General features: G+C 36.4%; 1 protein-coding gene across 1 annotated transcript in view; it reads right to left on the reverse strand.

The window, feature by feature from the left end:
- The window catches only part of LOC113229384, a 149,274-nt gene extending 134,357 nt beyond the window's left edge, over positions 1-14,917 (reverse strand). Inside the window, exon 1 of the mRNA XM_026462952.1 lies at positions 14,841-14,917. Coding sequence (XP_026318737.1) covers positions 14,841-14,897 — 57 coding nt within the window. The 5' untranslated portion in view covers positions 14,898-14,917. The remainder of the gene's footprint in view (positions 1-14,840) is intronic.
- Positions 14,918-22,027: the final 7,110 nt, after the last annotated feature.

The following is a 22,027-nucleotide window of genomic DNA, read 5'->3' on the forward strand; positions in this document are numbered from 1 at the left end:
AGTACATTACAATCCTTGTAGAACCGCAGCATTCGGTTCCGCACGACTGCACACGGCGTGCAACGTTATTCTCATCTCTCTGAGCGCGTACTTAGGTTTTTTTTTCCTCGTAGTGAGCGCCTGGTTTAATGTTGTCAAATTTAGTAGGCTATCATAGCGTAGGTAGTATATTCGATTTTATATGAGAGTGATATATCTGTTACGTAGTAGGTAACTAATAAGTAATTTGTGACGTAGGCACAATAGTAAAAGAGACAGAAGAAGAGTGAGTGAGCAAAAAAACATTTGTTTATGTTGGTACTTAAGCTGCCAACACCTTCAAAAAGACTGGACTCCTCTTAGTAACTTTCTATGGTACTGGATTCGTAGCAATAAAGAATTAAAAGTACAACCTTCGCTCCACAGCAATGAGCAAAACTGAACGAACCGTGATTCACGCATTTAAAACGATCCTTAACAAGAATAAAATCTTTTTGATCGGTTCAAAAGCCAGTACATCTTCTTTTAATGATCTGTACAAGTGGAACGCCAAAATGGTTAATAAAAATTGAAAGAACGATTCTCGATTCAAACGCACTTGTAACGATCGTGAAGATCGTTTGTGTGTCTGTAATCTCTACAGAACCATAATAGGTACGTACCTCCTTGCAGAGTAAACCTCTGCGGATAGGCTAAATGTTGAGTTTCATGGCAAGTATACCTTTGCGAACCAAGTATTCGTTTTTTATATAATTTGCATGTGTGCTATGTAGGAGAAAACGGTATAAGAAGACGTGAGCTGAGATCAAAGTGTCCTTGTACTAGCTATGGTACGTAATAAACAAAAGCGTATTTGTTTGTACAAGTATGCTTGCGGTAAAATTTAAACGTGTAGACGAGTCTTTATTTTCATATGATCCCGAAGAATATTACTGGACTTTTTCATATTTCATATTGCTTTCTATACTACGCATATCTGTCGAATAAAATTACTAACGAATGATTTGAAAATTGGTCCTCCAAAACAATCAATCCATCAAGAGTGTGACGCACACGCAGGCGCCAAGGCCTAGCGCCATCTGTAGATTATATGACGTCGTTACTGATAACTTTATTTTCCCTTTTCGAATAGTATTTCTTTAACTGATATGGACCTTATTTCAAGTCTACTAAGAGCAAAATTTCTGTAAAGATGTATACTCAAAATAAGCTACAATTACACAGGACAGAATTGTACTTTTAGTTTTATTTGTAAGTGTAGATCGGTTGGTAACGGATGCTAAAGTTAGGAAACATTCTCTGACTCGCATGCATGAACGGAAACGTGTTATTTTAAGATCAAAGTACAGTGTCGTCTGGCCCTTAATAGACTCATTGTATGTATGAAACACTACAACAATTCACGAATAATATTCTCATATAATTTATAAATTAAGTATTGTAAATCAAATATTATAAATCTCCAAGTATGTATATGATGAATCATACAGTGTGTCGAGTTCGTAAAATGCCTGATTATTTCCAATGTTGCAATTAGTAATCTGGTATTTTTGCTATGCCTTTTTTCGTAGGAGTTATTATTGGTAGAAAAGCGCAAACATATTCCGTATTTTATAGTACTACAAAATGACATGAGTTCACATCAATTTAAAAAATAAGTATAGAAAAATGAGCTTATATCATCAAGGGGTTTTTTTTCAACTAATCGTAAAATAAGAGGATAGTTGGTTCTTGGACTGTCAATGCTGTGTAAAAAACAAAATAAAAGCTACTTACTCAATAATCTCACAGATTTATTACTTATATTGTACATTTTAATAGCAGTAGAACTCCGTGTAAGAAGAGTTCGTCCAGGGAAGTACTGCCACGTCCATATTTTTACCACCAAGCAGTAATGAGAAAGAAGTTACGAATAGGAGTGTCGTTTTACGTTTAAGCCTTTGAAAAAATTATATCGCATACTATATGTGTTCTATTTAGTTCAGTTGATATAAAAAATCATTGTTATATTGTAAAGTACGTATTGAATACACCTATTGAACAATTTCGAGGCAAATTTGTGTTTTTTTTTCTATCTTGAAAAATTTTAGGAATCGTGTTTTCACGCCGTATTCTTTCCCAAAGTAATTGATTCAACACTCACTGTTATAAAAAAATACATATAAAAAACATATAACATATAAAACATATAAAAAAAGTTACCGATCAATTTCGTTCATAGAATATTTAAACCTCTCCCGAGAAAAGTTCATTTTGCAGATGTGGCCTTATTATACATAATGAATATATATATCATATGTTACATGTCTATGGCCTGGGGCCTAGGGCGGCCAAGACTGTAAATCCGCCACTGTATATATCTAATCTTTAGTAGAACGATATTCTGTGACTATAAACGATAGCTACCTACCATGTAACTATCGACACATGTGCACGTTCATCGATCCATTAGAGAGTGAATCAGACCGCATCGGCCCCGTTGCGTAATTCGCCTTGACTACCATGTCGAGTCCTCGTTGACGATAACGACATACTCTCGTACTTTTATTGTTTAGCATTATTTTTATTGACACTGACTCCTATAGAACGCTAAAAGTGAACTGTGAAGAGGCAAGGGTATCACAAACTCGAATTTTTTTTTCCGAAATTAATTTTGTTCGAATTTTCATTACACCGAAAGCCGAATTATAACGAAACCCTTGTTCTTTTAGGTATTGTTGGATGTTTATCGCAAAGACACGATTAGGTTAGGTTAAGTTAGGGTCTAAAAGAAAAAAACATTTTCCTCTCATAATTCCTTTCGAGGTTATGAAAATCCGAGCAAACGTTGTTTCTGGAAAATGTCATTTCGGACTCCTGATAGGTAACCGAGGCAAGTCCATGTGAAAGCAGCGTAAAGCTGAACTTGATGCTAAACTAGACGAGATAGTGGCCTGTTCACACTCCGCTATTAACTATAATTAGGTTGGCGGTGCATTCTTGTGCCCTCAAAGAGTACGATGGTTCACCAGCAAGATTGGCTACATTAGTCATCTTCGAGCGCATCAGCGCCAACCCAACTAAGGGTCGTATTCTAGAACTCTATCCAATGCTCAAGTCAGGATTGCACTGGCAACACAAGCACTGGAAATACGACCCTAATGGCAGGGACTTGAGTATAATAACGCACACACTCAACATAGCCCCGCACTAGGGAAACCCTGTCTCGCGGGTGCCATGGACACACACATAGACAACCACAAATTACACCCAAACTAACGAGAGAAATAAATGTAGGTCATACAAATATTTCGCCCGGCCCGGGAATCGAACCTGGGACCTCTGCGTGGCAGTCCGGCATGGTAACCGTTCGGCCACGGAGGCAGTTAAATAAGAAAAAAGTATAATTTCGAGTGCTTTAAACCATACTCAAATCCTGACTTGAGCATTGAGTAGAGTTCTAGAATACGACCCTAGGAGTCCAAGTGGGCGCCATGATCAAACACGGACGGATAGAGATAAATTGACAGTGCCGGCTTTACTTATAGTGCAGGATATGCGCCGCACGCGGGCATAGGGGGTGCTAAGAACCACTCGCAATGTCTAAACGGACTAAACGGTCTAATGATCATTTCTCAAACAAGAGTTGAGATTAGAGCGAAGCGTTTGTGCATGTATAAATAAAAAAACGTCATTAAAAAGGATGTCATGAAATAGTAAAGGAAGAAAAATAGACACAAATTTGGTTTTACTTTTATTTTTTTATAATACCAAGTGACGGGACGAACAAGCCGTGCGCCTGGTGGTAAGCGACACGCCTATCCATAACAGTTGCTTCTCTGGACGAACTCTTTCACAAGGAGCTCTACTGCTACTAAATGTTTGTATACAGGTTGTTATTGTAAATATACGTAGAGAAAGAACCTTATCTTGTGCAAAAAGATTGCGTCAGAGTAACAATGATACCATTAGAAAAGCATGTAGTAGATTTTATGACACGGAGCAAGAGACGCAAAGTGCACCCAGAACTGATAATCCATAATGGTGTTTTGAAAGACACATTAAACCTCGCTAGTTGGACCAAGTTAGCGAAGTTGACCTTTGGAATGGCCCTAGGAACGTATGTTGTGGTATTCCATTTGAAGCTTTTGCCGGTTTTATTGTTGTTATGGTTTACAAACGTAGACCCTTAGAATAATAACGCATAGAATAGTTTCATATCAAACGAACTGTCACAAGTGAGGCAAAAATCAAATTCATGAGGCTAGTTTTAGTAGTAGGTTAATTTTCGGTTTTAGTGAATATTTATATAAAAATACAAGTTGAAACGCGTTACTTCCTTGTGGAATGTGATGTTAGTATCTATTTTATGTTTGTCTGACGTATTTTTACACTCATTTACCGCACATTTCGCTATGTTTAGCTAAAATTCTTGAGCTGTTCGCGGTGCAAGTTGACCTTGAGCACTGACGGCCCGCCCGCTCGTGTAGGCCCTTTGGGAGCGCTTCAATTTGCCTCACTTAAGCGTGTGTGGACTAGGTTTCTATGCGTTATTATTCTAAGCGTAGACCTTAAAAGGAGGTTGTCAGCGCTGCCTAGATTTCAGCAAGAGAGTTTATATACGCTGTCGGTAGAGAGATATAAGATCTTATGCCTCTTGTGGCTGTGAATATGTTTATACACGGCAGTACTGCGGTGGAAATAGATAATGCGGTGATTACTTATCCAGGCTTTCTGCATAGAAAACTCTACCACAAGTCATCAGCTGATAACGATAGGTAATTATAGATAATTTTATGATAAGTAAATTTAACATGCAATAAGCAGTAGGCAGTCAATGTACCTCATGGAATCACGCTTGACTGGCGTCGACAATTTTACGACATAGTCACTGGATCTGTTTAGTACGCATTGCTATTGTTGCATTAGGTTAGCTAATTTGTTTATTGAACTAGTAAGTTAATGATACGAGGATGGAAATTGAAGTGAAGTAGACTACAGACGCGACAAATTTAGAAATTTGACAATTTGTCGCTTGTAGGAATGTTATAATCTAAGGGATATTGTGAATGTGGTGTCATAAGTAATCATATGAATTAAATATAAAGGTTATATCATAATAATAATGGCACATTCTGTCTAAATGCTGCAGTGCTTCAGTAATTTTTGGTTCACTATAATGAAGTATTTTATCAGTGCGCTACCTCGTCGCTTATTGTAAAATTATTACGAACTTTTTGGAAATGGTTCTAATAATAGTTTATTTTATTTCAATATTTAAGTTTAATAAAACGTATCACAATTTTCTTACGATAAACAACCTAAAATCCAGCCTTAAAGATGACAGCTAATAACATGCGACCAAATTAAAGAGTACAGCAGTAATAAGACGTATGAAACGCACTACTAAATATTGTATTTGTTTGGTTAACCAAGTGACAGCTGAAGTTTGTTTACTTTTACTTAATTAACTAAAATTATGTGTAACTGCAAAAGTGGCGCGAGGCACGACAGTGACGTTACAACTGCGCTTCTAAATATTGCATGAAAGTTAATAGGGGCGCGGCTTCTGCACCTTTATAAGCGTCGAATTTAAATTGTACAATATTACTCCATTATGAAATCGTTGTTCCCTATTTTTTTTTAATATATCAAGTGAAGGGATGAACAAGTCGTGCGCCTGGTGGTGAGCGACAAGCCTATGTATAACAGTTGCAGTGATATTCAAAGCTTTAAATCGCAAAGATCTTGTGGGCACTCAGTAGCCCGGGGGCAATCAGTACCATGGCGCCTTCTAATAAGGCACGCGATCAAATCGTATTGGGGTGCAAATGATGCAATTATAAATGATGTTGAGGGGCAATAACCCCTTTATGTACTTTTTTTGAGACCTACTACTACTGAGAACCTACGCCCGTGTGCACTGCACAACCTGCACCACAGGTTGAGTCAGCACTGACTGCGCCCGTCACTCTGAGACATAAGTCGACAAGACTCGTTCGCCAGTAATTACTCCAGCACCCTTACTCTTTTAAACCGGAACGCAGTAACGCTCACATTATTTAATTGACCTGCAAGATCGAACAAAATCGCGCGACGCGAAACGCACATCATTTTCGCTCTTATTACATGGATATAAAGATTTCTCTGACCGGCTTAATGCGATTCCATGGCGATACGTGTCGTGACTCCCTTATTTTGCTTCCACTTGTCCGATCGACTTGAAATTTGTTATAAATTCTATGGAAATCCGATGACATTACAATATCCTTGATCTGATGCTGCAATCTGCAGACCACCTATTAGTGTTAATTTTGTAGCAGTAGAGCTCCTTGTGAAAGATTTCGTCCAGGGAAGTACTGCCCCTTTACCTATTTCTGCCGCCAAGCCGTAATGTAAGCATTACTGCGTTCCAGTTTAGAAGGGTGAAATTATAGGCACATGAGACTTATCAACTTATGTCTCAGGGTGACGGGCGCAATGGCAGTGCCTTCAGATCTTTGCGATTTAGAGCTCCGAGCGGCACTGCAGCTGCTATGGATAGGCTTGTCCTATCACTTGGTATAATAAAAAAAATTGTAAATTGTAAATTTTTTCATTATTTTAATTTAAGGGTTATTATTACAAAATGAGTTACAGCTCAAAATGTGAAATATTAAATCGAAAACGAAAATTCATCAGGAAACGACCGAAATGAGACCATACTTCTAACTGGTAATGCCACCATTGCACAAACAACGTTGACTAGTTTTCCAATCTAATTACCCAAATCAGATAACGTGCAAAGAGAAAAACGCAAAGTAGATTCTAATAGATAACATGATCGACATTACGAGGCCGTCGTTTCGCAACACTCAGTTCTCATAGGGAGAGGCAAGTTACTTAGCGACCAAGACGAAAATGCAGTTGGAGAAATGTACCTGTACCTATATCATACCATGCCACTATTGAATTAATTTTGATGCTATGGTATTTTTTTATATTACTTTCTATGTTTATTATCCAAACTAATATAATGCGAAAGAAACCGCTGAAGGTCGTGTCCCCGAAAGGTTTTCGAGACTTTCTGGACGTTTTTCTTCCATCTGGTTATCTTCGGCCTCTCTCAGGCAGGTGGGCAGATGTTATGGGGTGATTGGGAGGTCACTGGTCACTCCATCGGCTAGGTGATCAACCGCGGAGTCTCTTTTCCTCCACCTTGTGCCGTCGCCAGTGTCACGGCAATAAAATAGATTACTCCGGTCCATATAACTTTATTGTACAGTCAGAAGAAAAGGTAAACAAGAGGAAAGGAAAGGGAAAAGGGAAAGGGGGCGAGGTTAAGTTTACATGATGGATTTATACGCACGTCCTCACACTTCGAGAATTTAGTGAGAATGACGACGGAAAGAAAAAAGTCAGAATGACGAGGCAAAAGAATTAAAGAATGATTCAAAATTTCGAAAGTAAATGGACAGGAACCAGAGAAAAGAGTGATAAAAAGCTAGAATGACGATGAAAAAGGTCGCATCGACACAACTTTACCCGCCAGAACCTGTTTGTCAAGGTGGTCTGGTTGTCGGTCAGAAATGTGACACAAATACTAAAATATTGTCCGGTAGCATATTGTGGAAAGTCCATTTACGATATTAAGATGCTTTATTATGAATTTGTTTGTTATTCTAGCGGTCTGTATACGGAGCATCCTTCCCCAACACCACATCTCGAAAGCGTCTATGTTTTGATGATGTCTGGATCGTCCACGACTCTGAGCCATATAGAAAAATCGAGAAAAGCTACTACTACTAGTCTCGATTTGGTAACGGTGGAGACTTTTCTGCTACGCCAGATGCGCGTTAGCTTGCTCATAGCAGCTTTGGCCATTTGAATCCGTCGAAAAGGAGAAGGACATAGGCTACTTTTTGTGACAAAAATAAATCTTAATTTGGCTTAAATAATACCCCTATTATATTAATATGAATGTTTGTATGGAGAATCAAATGAAAATTAGTATATTAGAGTCGGTTATTCGAAGTACTTTTATTACCACCTCACCCAGCTAGTCTCAAACTGTAATTGTTGAGGAGTGAGAAAATTAGGCTCAAAGTTAAGCTATACAATTATATTTTGCGGAGAAAATTATACATCAGCGAAAAACAGAACAGTGCGAACCATAAAGCAAAAATACAAAGACAAGAAATAGAAAAATAACTTTAAAAAAGATTTATATCTGTCCCGTCCAGTAGCCGGTGCGCGACACTAATATTTCGACTGAAGGACTTGACTCCATATGAAATATGAATTAAATAAAAGGAAATTTAACAAACTTTAACAAATCTTGCAAGGCAATCAGTGTCATTTAACTAGTTAGTTTCTTGACTTTGACGTTTGATTGAATCAGTTTTCGAAATTATAAATAATCTAAAAAACATTATGTTTTGGAGTGCGTACAGACCTGGCGAATGCACCTGTTTGCGAAAGGCTCACTGCTGCGCACGTGCATTACGTAGTGCGATCTGTTCGCGTGCCGTTCGCGCACTTCTCGCGCACCACTTAAACTAATATGTACTTGACCACACGCATGCAGCACGCGTGCAGCGCACATGCAGCGCGTATGCGGCGCATTCTCCAGATTTGTAACCACCCTTGGACTTTATTAGTTGGTGTTTTGCTTTTTAGAGCAGACCCATACTTAATATTGTAATTAGTCTGCAGGTTCATGCTGTAGGTTCTGTGGCTATTTTTTTGGCAGCCTACCTCAACATCCATTGACAGGGCTCATACATCAATTTTCAGGGCTCAAACTAGGGAATTCCCTATATAAATACTTGGGTCGATGTCGTAACTTTCATTTTCATTCTACTGGCTTCACTGTATATGGTATAGTATACAGGGTGAAAAAAAATCAATGGGTTACGAAGGGCAACTACCTAAATGCTTAAGATAGCTAAGTTTACTTAAAGAAAACATTCTTTTATTATTCTTAATAAAAATAACTTCATGTGAACATTTTAAATGTGTCATTGAACATTTTAAAAGCTTTCCTGAGTCGGGAATCGAACCAATTAACAATGCAAAAATAAGCACTCATTATTTTATTGACCCAAAGTTTATTGGGAAGATTTTATCATTATCATTGACCCTTTCAATTAGTTTCAATAAAATAGTGTTTATTTTTTACATTTTTAGTTGGTTCGATTCCCGGCTCAAGTAAGCTTTAAAAATTCTATGAATGCAGTTATTTATTTTAAAAATAAACTTAAAATGTTTTCGTTAAGTAACATTAGCTATCTGAAGTATTTAATGTATAAAAAGACTTACAATATGCTGTCTAAGTTTCAATGTTATATAGCCAAAGGAAAAAGACTTTTAAAAATATTTCGTACACTGCTGGCACCATGGAATAAAAAATACACAGTACACATCATGTCTCATTGATTTATTCCGCTTTATATAGATAATAATAATTTTCGATGTTGATGATCTGTTTTATAATATATAATAATAGAGCGTTTCCGTTCGAAAAAAAACCCTTTTACGTATGCGATCTAATTCTCAACGTTCTGTAACCAAAGGAATGAGACATTTCAAAAACTTTTTTACGGTTTTCCTTAATTTTTATATTAATTAAATTTTTATTGATATTTTTTTATATTATCAAGTGAGGTGACGAACGAGTTGTGGGCCTGATGGCAAGCGACACACCTGTCAATAACAGTTGCAGTGCCACTCAGAGCGTTAAATCGCAAAGATCTGAGGCTCACTGCGCGCGTCACTTTGGCCTGAGACATAAATTGACAAGTCCCATGTGCCTGTAATTTCACCAGCACCCTTACCCTTCAAATCCGGAACACAGTAATGCTGATATTGCTGCTTGACGACAGAAATAGGTAATATATACGTATACGTATGCGGTCTAATTTTCAGTGTTCTATAGCCAAAGGAAATAAACAGTTAAAAAAACCTTCATAGAGTGCTTTTCCACCGGCGAGGAGACGAGACTCGGCGATGCGAGAATTGAAATCTCGCCGACTAAGAATGGGTAATATAGCTTTTTCTGAATATCATATCGAAACTATATATCAATATCCGTAATCGGATTTCGAAAGTATTTATTCATGGATACACCCCGCGTGCGCGCTGCGTTCATACATTGCCCCTACTGACATTCGGAATCAGATTTCCAAACTATATAAATTATTGGATATAGTGTTAAAAGAGCAATGCGGGCCATTGTTAGTATACAGTTTCGAAGACGCACAAAAAATGGTTTCGCGTTGATATCCACTCAGTGAATATCTGATACGAAGCAATATCGGTATATAGTTTGGAAATTAGATGATTTCGTGTTGGTATCCACTTGGTAATCGTTCGGCTTGATTCGGCATCGCTATAAAATACGCGATGCGGAGCAATATCGATATATGATGATGTTTCTAAGATACACGATATCAGATATACGATATTGCCACAATATATACTTTCAATAACTATAACTATATACGATTTGTATTTTGTATTTGTATACGATTTAATAAAGAGTCTATGTAGGCAGCAATACGGTTCAATGTTGCATCAACAAATATTTCAAATCTCGTCTCGCCCATCCACGTTAATCCCGACTATTTCCACCGAAAATGCGTTACGAGAGAATTGATATTTTTCTATACAAGTTTTAAAATCGTCTCGCCTCGCCAGTTGGAATACCCCCTCGGTCACACGACATTTACGAATATGTAATTTAAGTTTAGAATGATAGAGTATGGCTACTACTAAACGAACTGCATGCGCGATATCTGTATAATACAACTTCATGCAGACGAAACCGACTTCATGCAGTCAATACTGACATACAAATTTCTACATTTTGGCCCTGATTTCAATCGGAACTGCTTTCCTTGCCGAAATCACACTCGTATTGACTTAGAAGAACTTTCAGTGATACTTGGGATAGTAATTCATTTTCATTCATTTATTAATTCAATAATGTTCATAATGATGTTGTGTGTAATAGTTCATAATATAAACATTTATTCAACCAATGTTTTCTTTTTGCGACGTTCACCTACATACAATTTGAAAGGAATTTATGTTGATAAGGTCATCCATCAATCGTAATTCTGATATTATAGCAAAGTGGAGCACATACTGATAGAAGAAAGTATTTTATTACCGTCCGTATATATAGAAATATCATCGAAATTTACAATAACAGCGTAATTTGTATCTGCATAGATAAGTTTGCAGTAGTGTAAATAACTGTTTGTTCTGCATTATCTATTACAAAGATCTATTCGATTGCAACTGCGAATGACCTCGAAGACTATGGTGGAAATAAAACATTCTAGTAAAAACCAGAATGGCATAAATCTAGCCCGCAATAAATAAAAACGGAAAAGAAAAAATTAAAGGTGTAGAAGTATTGTAGGTAAATAGAAAAACATTTAATGACAATAAAACTCACTCCTTGTCGGGTGCCCAAGGATAAACGGCGACGGCGGGTACGGTCTACGGCCGAGAAAGCTTTGGCGGGACGTTCTTGACAGGTTTGAGTAGTAGGAAATCGCCAAAAACAGGGAGCAGTGAAGGATTTTGAGGGAAATCTTTGCCCAGCATTGAAATACAATAGGTTAATAAAAAGAATTAACAAAGTAATAAATGTATAATCACAACAAAAAGATAAAAATATAAATATGACCTCTTCAGCGTGTTGGACAACAGCCTCAACCGTCTTAGTAGAGTAACCCTGTGCCCATCAGTTGGACATAATATATGGGTTGATAAAGCAGATCAAGCAGAGCTAGGGCTCGTACCTCTGAGGTTTTCGGATTTGGCTTTCGCTGACGGAGCACCTTGTGATGAAACCTGCACGTCACAGAAGGTTCACAACCTTCGGAAAACGTGTTGAGTCCTCAACCCAGCGTGGCAGATCATGGTCTAAACCCTCGCCTGACAGAAAACCCGTCCCCTACAGTGGGATGTAAATAGCGTCGACAGTGGGTTGACAACGATGGCGTATTTACTTACATTTTCTAATAGGTATGCCTTAAGACTCGATACTATCTCAGCTCGAATACAAAATACGGTTCATTTTGCTTGACTCGAGAGGCTGGGACACACAGGCTTTATTTCAGAATGTATTTTTTACAAATGCAATTAAAGCCGTTTAGAAAATGTATATCGTTAGTATACGTTGTAAAATTCCGAAGTACCTAAGTTTGTGTTGTGGTAAATTTTTTGGAATCATGTTTCCACACCGTACACTAACCGGTGATTTTTTTCCATAGAGATTGATTCAACGCTTTCACTCGTAATTTAATATAATAATAAATAAAATAATAAATTTTTAAAATTAAATACAATATTTAACGTCACACATCACTTATTTACCCGTCCATACGAGTCTTTTAATCTGACGGTTAAATCGAATCATCAATTATAACAGCAGAAATAAATATTATATAGTTACGAAGCATGCAATTATAAACGCAAAGAGATGATTACAAGGCATGCTAACGTATTAATGAGTTTAAAGCTTATCCTAACGATAATCTAAGAAGTTATCTAACAAATTATCACATTATTAGTAATACAGTCAACGTCTGAAATGATCTGATGATTGAGATGATAGTTTCACTTACAAATGCCCCTTGACAAGTAAATAAAATTATCAAAATAGTGAAAAATCAGCAGGATTTTGGGATTAAGACTGCTGAAATAGGTACATCACAGATGTATGAAGTTATCTTCTTCAATATGGTTGCTACAGATGTTACAAATACTGAATATTCATCTACGCTTTCGGCCGTATAATTCGCTGCCAAATATCCGGCGTGAGAAGTGTGCATTTCTTTGCATGCAGAGGTCGCTACAGATAATATATTTCTTTTATAATGTCAAGTGACGGGACAAACAAGCCGTGCGCCTAATGGTAAGTAAGATACATGCCTGTCTATAACAGTTGCAGTGCCACTCAGAGCTTTAAATCGTAAAGATTTGAGGGGCACGACTGGGCTCGTGAACCTGTAATTTCACCAGCACCCTTACCCTTCAAAACCGGAACACAGTAATACAGACATTATTGCTTTGCGGCAGAAATAGACAAGGCAATACTTCCCTGGACGAACTCTTTCACAAGGAGCTCCACTGCTACTAAATGCAAAATAATATGCAAAATGATGAGGATGAGAAGAAAAATTCTATTGTTCATGAGATTGATTTTCATTTGAAAACTGTTTGCCTAGATCGGACAGCACACTCTTACAAGTGCTGGTCGAACGCAAAACAGTATGCAAGCCTGATAAAATTAGCTAAGACATGTTTATCGTCTCCTGGCAGTAGTATTTATAGGTATACTCTATTTAAGCAGGTATAGTTAACGAGAAAAAGCGCAATTGTTTGTTACCAACCTGTGCTAAAAAAAATTTTATTCAGCACAGCCTACCACAGAATAAATTTTAGTGTAGAAGTAATAATTTGTAATTCAAATACATAGATTTTTGAGTAATTTGTGCGTTTTTTTCATATTCAGCTATTCGGTATTTGACTGAATATGCCGAATACCGAATGGTAGCCGAATAATCGTGGCATCTCTAATTGTTAGTCCGTAGCAAGCGGTGCTACATACGAGTATATTTTTTGATAATAATGATGATTTAGTATATTAAGCTTCTTTCTAACCTGTACTTTGGTAAACAATGACTCAAATTATGCCCAGTTTTTACAAGAAGAACCTAAAGATTATTTTCCTGAAAATAAGATGTGAACAATAACACTTTGTTTTGATACTATTTGTTTAATAAACATATTTAGAAAACTATTTTCTAAACAAGACATAGATACATATTACGTAATAATGATGAAGACTGTAAAGACGAAATTAAAGTTAAACAACGTAGGTACGTTGTACGTGGTACGCGCAAGTTGCGCCCTATTGTGCTAGCCCTACTAGTAACCTTACTAGTAGGGCTACTAGTAAGGTTACTAGTAGGGCTAGCGACAAAGAGCGCGTGATTTTTAAGCGAGAACAGCAATATCTCGCGCTTTTGTCGCTCTCGCTCAAGTTGCGCCTTATCGTGCTAGCTTTACAGAACGTTTAATCGAGACGAAATGAAAAGATGATTGAAGTATGATTGAAGTCATTCTTTTTTTGGCTTTTCGCGGTCAGCATAGAAATTTGAAGGAAAGTCATTCAAATTAAACATTTTGGTACATATGGCCAGTAAGTCATTCTTTATTCAAATTTAACGTTTTGGTACATATGGCCAGTTATTCATAATTCAATCTTTTTTGCGTTAATTTAATACGTCCATGAGTATAATTCTATCGGGCACAAGTAGCGAGCAACTTTAAAAACTAGAAGTCAACAATCTAGTTTTATATCTACCAGGTTTTATCCGAACTGGAAGCCATGCAAGAATGTAGCTACTCGTAATATAGGAAGAAAGATAAGGCATGAACAATATTATAAATACCTAACGTGAGATAAAAAAAGGCTGCAGTCTTACGTGGTATCAATTAAAGCGATAAAACCCTATAATAACAGTATTATGTGTTAAAATGAATGACTAGGAAATAATGCATAATCGCGCATAGTTGGATTTGTTGTGGTGTGAAGATAGTGAGACAACTTTCATAAACAAAAAACAAAATGCTGAATCAATATTTAATATAAACTTTAGGTATTTCCCTAAGCTTACTACGAACATCTTAAAAATATAAGTAAGGAGGTTATATTAAAACGTAGGCAGAGTAAAATACGTGTTTTCAAGAATTTTACTATTATATTTGACAATTGTTTTGAGATATAACTTCCTAAAACAACTTGGGTAACTGATGTTAAATGCACTGTGTTTACACTAAGGAGTACGGTAGGCGTAAAACGGAAAGTGAAAGTAACTCACCTCGAAGTCAGCCCGGGTCTGAACCACCATCACTTTTTTGAAGAAAAACTGGGGCATGGTATCACCTTCGACCCTATTCGATCCTAAACAAACACTATAGTTTATTAACCTGAGCCGATACGCTTCGTTTCAAAATCAGTCGACCGACAACCGTCTTTTTTTGCGAGATAATAGTTTATTGATTTTTTTGCACTGGCTGATTACGGCAACGTCATTGTCACCCACGAATAAATTTTTAACAAAACGTTTGACGTTTAATTTTGCGCCAATTTCAATGTCACATTTTTTGCACTCACTTTGTGTAATTTTTAATGTTTCATAATATGTTTACGCTAGTTCTGTACCTATATCTATTACTCTTGATTCAGTGACACTATTTATGAATTATTTAATAGTATAAAATAATTTTGTAATAATAATAACTTTGTACAACAGGCCTTTCCTTCCTAACACTGCGTCGACAACTAACCGGCACAACAAATATAATGTTTCTAAGTATGAAACGTTGACTATAGAGAGTGTCGCAATGACTTTAATATGCAGGCTATTGTGAACCATGGTGCTTGTGAGTGCGTATTAAGTTCTAAATTGCTTTGCATACTTTTAAGTACGGGTTCAATTTAAAGTATGGTGTTTTACATAAATGTACGTACATGATCTTGTTTGATTTTTAAAAACTACTATTTAGATGTTCCATCCGACCTCGTTGTGAAGTATGTTTAATGAAAGTGAGTGGAAATGAGAAATGTTTCAAATTTTTGGAGTGAGACGAGTGAGACGATTCTTTTTCGTGTAGCCTCTTTGGCACTTGTGTGGTTAAATTAAGAAGTCAAATAACGTTTTAAATACTTAATAATGTACTTGTAGGCAAGTAATGTAATTGTAAGTATATAATCTTGAAGATGATAAGTAATTTGCTTGTCCTTTGATCTGGAATTTCACTCAAAGGATGAAATCATTGTTTTACTTATTAAGGGCTAACGTAGGCTAAGAATTAGTAATTCAGTAGGTTAAGTTGTTTGAATTATGAAAATGGAATAAATAAATAAATTAAAAAAAATACAATAGTCAGGTGGGGTAACAGGAACATCCTTTACTAATCGACCTCAAAAACGGAGGATTCTCAATTCCAATGCATGTGTTTTTGTATCTATGTTACGCGATTAGATTCTTTTTTTTGTAGGGAAGAGGATACCACAGTAGTGGTCCCATTTAAATTTTAAGACAATATTCCACCTCTAAGGGTGGCCAACCAGTGGGTGAATGACTTTTGAAGTCGGTTTTTTAGCCGCATAATAATTTTTATTTATAAAAACTTGTATTTAAACTGAATGCTTTTCTAATTTGCGAAACCAAATAGCCGTCATTTTGCGGTAGGAGGAGCGCATCGCGTGAGCGGTTAGTACTCTGTACTGAGATTATTTTGTATTAAATGTTTTAAGTCTAGAAAGAACAGATAAAGTGTTATAAGAAATTTGAAGTACTAAACATGCCTTTGTTTATCAGATTTACAAGTTTTAACAATCATTACGCTAAATTCAATACTTACTATGGATTTGCCGAAGATAGGGTAAGAGGAAGAGACATCCTATCTCTTATAAAGGTAACGTGAACGTCGTGTTCTCAAGATTTTATAAGTGTCAAATTTGTTTTTACCACCTTTCAAATTTGAAGCATCGATCGTAGCGACATCTCTTTGTAAACATTAAAACTTATTCGTTTGTCCGTTTTATCGACTAAGAGACTATAGTGCTAAACTCTTAAGTTTATGAGTTAAGGCTTCAAGTTCCTCTTCCCCCAGTACTCTTCTTACCCCACCTGCCCCTAAATAGGCAGGTATATGTTTGTGTTATTTAGAAACTAGAAATTGTTCTTAAAAAAGTTGTAAAAATTGACGAGCAAAATCTTAATAATTTTAAGGACGACCAAAACGTTCTTAAACATCGAAATAAACTTTTGATGAAACTTCATGACATCGATCCGCAGAAATACTGACATCTAAAAATTCAACTAAGTGCAAAATGGGTAAAGTACAGGAGATACCTATGTACTTCCAAGAATAGGCCAAGCATCGAGCAAATCTGGACAGATCGATTAATTTGTCACGACAGTAACAAGTTGCAGCACGAGATTCGTGAGAATGTTTGCAACGCTGCGGTTTCGTCCGACCACTTTGTGACCTAACAACACGTGGTTTCGGGATTGGTATTTCTTGATCTTGGCTTACGTGGTTTGTCAAGATTTCGAATAATTATAAAAATTTTTAAAAAACTATATTGGAACTCGAAAATTTTTTATAATAGTACCTATCTACCTGAATAAAACTAATAGCTGAAGTCTGGAACAGTTCTCTGGAATCTTGTATGCGAAGGTTGTACGTGTACGGTGTTGTACGGAGCGGTGGTAGCCTAATGAAACAACGACTCCGTCTTCTTTGAGAGGTCGACACGGTTCGAATAACTTAGAAATTATATGGCAATATCTCTCATTAACGATGAAGAAACACATCGTGATGAAACCTACATGTTGAAGAAGGTTCGCAACCCTAGCAAAACTAGTTAGTCCAGGGAAGTACTGGTAGGCACGGTGAGGTCAGGGTTGCATACGTGGCGACTAGCGGCGACACGCTACGATGCCTATAAACTCCGTAACATCTGAGGGTCCAATCACCGTATACAGGTGGTCCCATCTTTTTCTCCTTCCGGATGAAGTATGTAGCGAAACCCATTTTGCAGCAGCCGCTACAAATCTTTCGCCACATCATCCGTGTTACTATTCAAAACATCTTTACTTAACGCCAAACAAGTCCTATGTATCTGTAGTTGTACTTACTTAATCTTTGACTTAAAAGTGGAAGTAACATTGATATTTTTATTAATAAGGTTAATTGAGTAGAATAAGTCAATGAACGCTATTATATTAGTATAAAGGACTAACATCACACGCACAGGATCGTACATTGTCAACACAAGGAGGTTAACTTGATAATAATTCCTCCCTTGCAGTCCAATGTTGAATGTAGGTAATCCAAAATCTACTGTTTCTTGTAGACTTTGAATTTTTCATCCAGGCTCTTGTACCAATGTCTACCGCCTTATATTTTGTAAACACTCCGTTCATTGTTCGTCTCCAATATGAGATCACCAATAGAGGATCCGTTTGATCACTTTTCTACAGCTTATTTTTGCCGTCATGGGTGCTGGTGAAATTACATGGGACTTGTTAACTTATCTCTCAGGGCGCAGTGGCAGTGCCCCCAGGATCTTTGCGATATAAATCTCTCTGAGTGGTACTGCAACTGTCATGAATAGGCGTGTCGCTTACCACGAGGTGCACGACTTGTTCGTCCCGTGTCTTGATATCGTAAAGAAACTTCATTGAGCTATGGTCGTGAAAAGCTTTTCCTTAGGTGCAAATAATATCTAGGTACCTACATGTAAATATCTGCAATTGCCAATATATAGGCAGTCCTAAAACAAATTCAGAAGTTCCTTAGATGCAATTTTTAGACAGAAAATGTGGTAGGTATCTACTACAATGAAATAAAGGTATTAAATACCAACTTTGTCGATAGTTAACCACTGGTATTGTATTGCTTTAGTAGTATATAAATACGTTAGTAAAACAGATGTAACTACACATCGATGTTACAATTAAAGTTTACTTAACAGAGATAGTCGCCGAAGGAACAGACTTGTTCTGAAATGGCGACCACATCAAGGAGAACGTAGTATGGAACGCCTTGTGGCAAGACGGACGGACGACCTGAGAAAGGTGGCCAACAGCGGCCGGATGCGGGTGGCACAAGATCAGAAGAGTTGGCGTGCTCAAGGGGAGGCTTATGTCCAGCAATGGATGCGTGTAAGTTGATGATGTTGATGGTCAGAGATTGATTGATTGATGATAAAAATAATGACCGGCTTGATATTAATACGAGGAATAAAAATAAACTAGCTGTTCTTGCCAGTCGTCTTCATATGTATAATATTCGCTTCTATAATAGGATTCCGATTGATATTTAAAAAAATTGCCATTTACGAGGTTCAAAACTATTGAGAAACAAAGACTTTACACTAAAGGTTATACAACTTCTGCGTACTTGGATGACAAAAATCCTTGGAACTGACCCGTTTAGCTCTTTCAGGTATTCTCGATCTAAGATGTTTAAATTAAATATTGTAATGATAAATGTATTCAAATGTATATTTACAAAGAGCAACCCTTAGAGTTTCTTGCTCATTTGTCTCCGGGGAATCTGCCTTACGAATGAGCAGTAGAGTTTAATCGGTATGAGGATTTCAAGTGTAATTTGCTTACCTATGAAATAAAGATTATTTGGCTTTGACTTTGACTTTGATTTTGATCAGTGGTCAAATCAAATTATGTGCTTTAGTTATTTATTTATGGCCTAGCTACAGAATACAAACATTGAAGTTGGTTAAAGTTAACATGAATTACAATAGGAGTAAATTTACATACCTATGACACGCACGGAATTTGCAAAGTAAATAATTATGTTAATTGTATTTGCTTACAAAATAAGAGAGTATTGAAAAAATATAAAATTCTTCTTAAAATTATTTAAAAAACGAATCTCAAAAGTTCGTGGAATTGAAATGAAACCGGTTCCCGGAAATTACACGAAACCGGATTCATCCCCGAGTTAGGAATATTTCCTTCTAAATTTAAAGTCCTGACCATTACCGGACCTTGAATGGGACCAATACTGAGATACCCTCTTTCCAAAAAAAAAGAATCATCACAATCGCTTCACAAATCCGCACGCACAGTTATTGCGTAACGTATATACAAATAAAATAAAATAGTGCAAATCATATCACACATACATAAATAAATGATAACGTGTTTGACCATTGTAGGATAGCGGAACCTGTACTAGGATACCCTGTGTTACAGTATTCCGACCCCCCACTCTGAGACCCGATCTACAAATATATGACATAGGTGCATTTAATAACTATTAATACTTAATAACAAAAATAATAAAAGGAAAAGAAAAGAGAACAGAGTTGTTAGAAAGCTAAACGCGTGCGTGCGTTCGTGCGTGCGTGCGTGCGTGCGTGCGTGCGTGCGTGCCTGCGTGCCTGCGTGCGTGTTTGTGATGAATATTAATATAATCCATCCACCCACTGCTGAGTATAGGCTTCCTCTCTATTGCGCCATTATTTCAGGTCGCTTCATTATACAAATTTCGGTCATTATAGTATAATAATACAGTAAGCATTAATATAATCTTTACAAAAGTCATTATGAGCACTAAGCTTACGAAAAATTAAGTAGATAACAAAAAACAGGATCTATTTAAAATTGTACGTAATACATTGATGTCTAATTTATTAATTTAAGGAATTCTAAACATGTCGTGTTGTACCCTTGCGGTCACCGCGGGGCATCCAAGTCATCTAAATATTCGCAAATACTCCGACATTCACGCAGGGTCTTTCATTTCCATATAATATTTTATGCAAACATTTTCAATAAGGAAGCATTAGTTAGTAAGTAATGTATCGTTGCATTTCAAATACGGTGTGCACTGCCAAAATTAACCGTATAATATGCATTCACTGGTGAAAGTAAAGAGCTGGTTAGAATAAGCGATGAATATGATGATAACATTCTTCGGTGGATTATTTTGACGGAGTACGTACGCGCGATGCGCATCAGTGCTGCAGGCCTAACAGCTTGTTAGAAAATGTTGCATTTTGCAGATTTCAATGTTTAAAACAAGGTTAATTATCACCAGGGCTGTTTATACTGGTGAAATTACAGGCACATGGGACTTGTCAGGTTATGTCTCAGGGTGACAGGTGCAGTGGCAGTGTCCCTCCGAGGTTTGCGCATCAGGCGCAGGACTTGTTCGTCCCGTAACTTGATATTATAAAAAAAATACAAACTGTAGTTCACCACATTTGTCCAATGCCAGTTGAGGACTTTACACGTTTCCCAAGGATATGTCTATGGTCTTAATACAGTTAGATATTTGTTGAATATTTATTATAGTCACTTTTAGTAAATATTAATTATTTGTTGTAAAAGTAAAAGTCATATGGCACGTTTCACTGATGATATACGAAAATTAAAAAAAAAGGTGTGAATGACATTCTCATGGTTTTGGCGCGGCAGAAGAAAAAAATGGCGGATTTTTATAGTTACAATTTTTACGCGTATTAATTTTTAGTTTACTTTTTGAGTTTCTTAATTGTTACCTTTTTAAGCTTATTACTCTATAGCCAATGCTCAACAACTTAATACAAATAATGATTTTGGCGCGTTGATAATATTGTGGTGAATATATTCGAAAAAGTTTAAAACTTGAGTTTTGTAGAAGTTTTACTACGGTACTATATTAAAAAGAAAAGTTTTGTAATTATATCCAATAAGTCAGCGCGGTATTACAATATAAAATAAAATATAATAAAAAAATAAAATGAATAAAAAATAAAATAAAATAAAATACATGTCAAACATTGATCACTTATAAAGGGTTTTCCAACAACAACTTTGTTTTGTAAATCAAAATAAAACAATAAATTTAGATGACAATGATTCAAATTTTTATTGTATTAAAAAAAAGTAAGATTTGGCATTTATTAATGAAAAATGATATCTGATAAATGTCCACCACGACCACAGTTACACATGTCGATTCTTTCATCAAAGTTTTTTATCACTTTTTAACAAAATAGTGGGTCTGTTTCGTTAATCACTTCACGAATTTTGAGTTTTAAGGCTGCAATTGATTCGATTGGCTCCGTATAGACTCTGTCTTTAACATAACCCCATAAAAAATAATCCAGCGGTGTTAAATCACATGGTCGAGCTGGCCACTTAACGGCTGAATTTCGTGAAATTATGCGATCGAGAAATTTGCAATAAATTCATTGTTTTGGTGGCTGTGTGACTTGTGTCGTTGGCACTGGGCCGTTTTTTTCGAAAATTCCGCTGGAAATGCGGTTACGGTCAATGGATTACGCTATCGAGAGATGTTAACAACTCAATTTTGACCTATTATTGATGATATGGATATCACTAACATGTGGTTTCAACAGACGGTGCCACGACTATAATGCCTATTCTTAAAATGTCCGCTAAAATATTATTTTTAAAATGACCATATTATTATTATTTATTTTTTGAATATTGGCTACAGAATCATCTGCTTAAAA

The sequence above is a fragment of the Hyposmocoma kahamanoa genome, unplaced genomic scaffold (genome assembly GCF_003589595.1).
Source record: "Hyposmocoma kahamanoa isolate Upper Pololo Valley unplaced genomic scaffold, ASM358959v1 62, whole genome shotgun sequence".
Lineage (NCBI taxonomy): Eukaryota > Metazoa > Arthropoda > Insecta > Lepidoptera > Cosmopterigidae > Hyposmocoma > Hyposmocoma kahamanoa.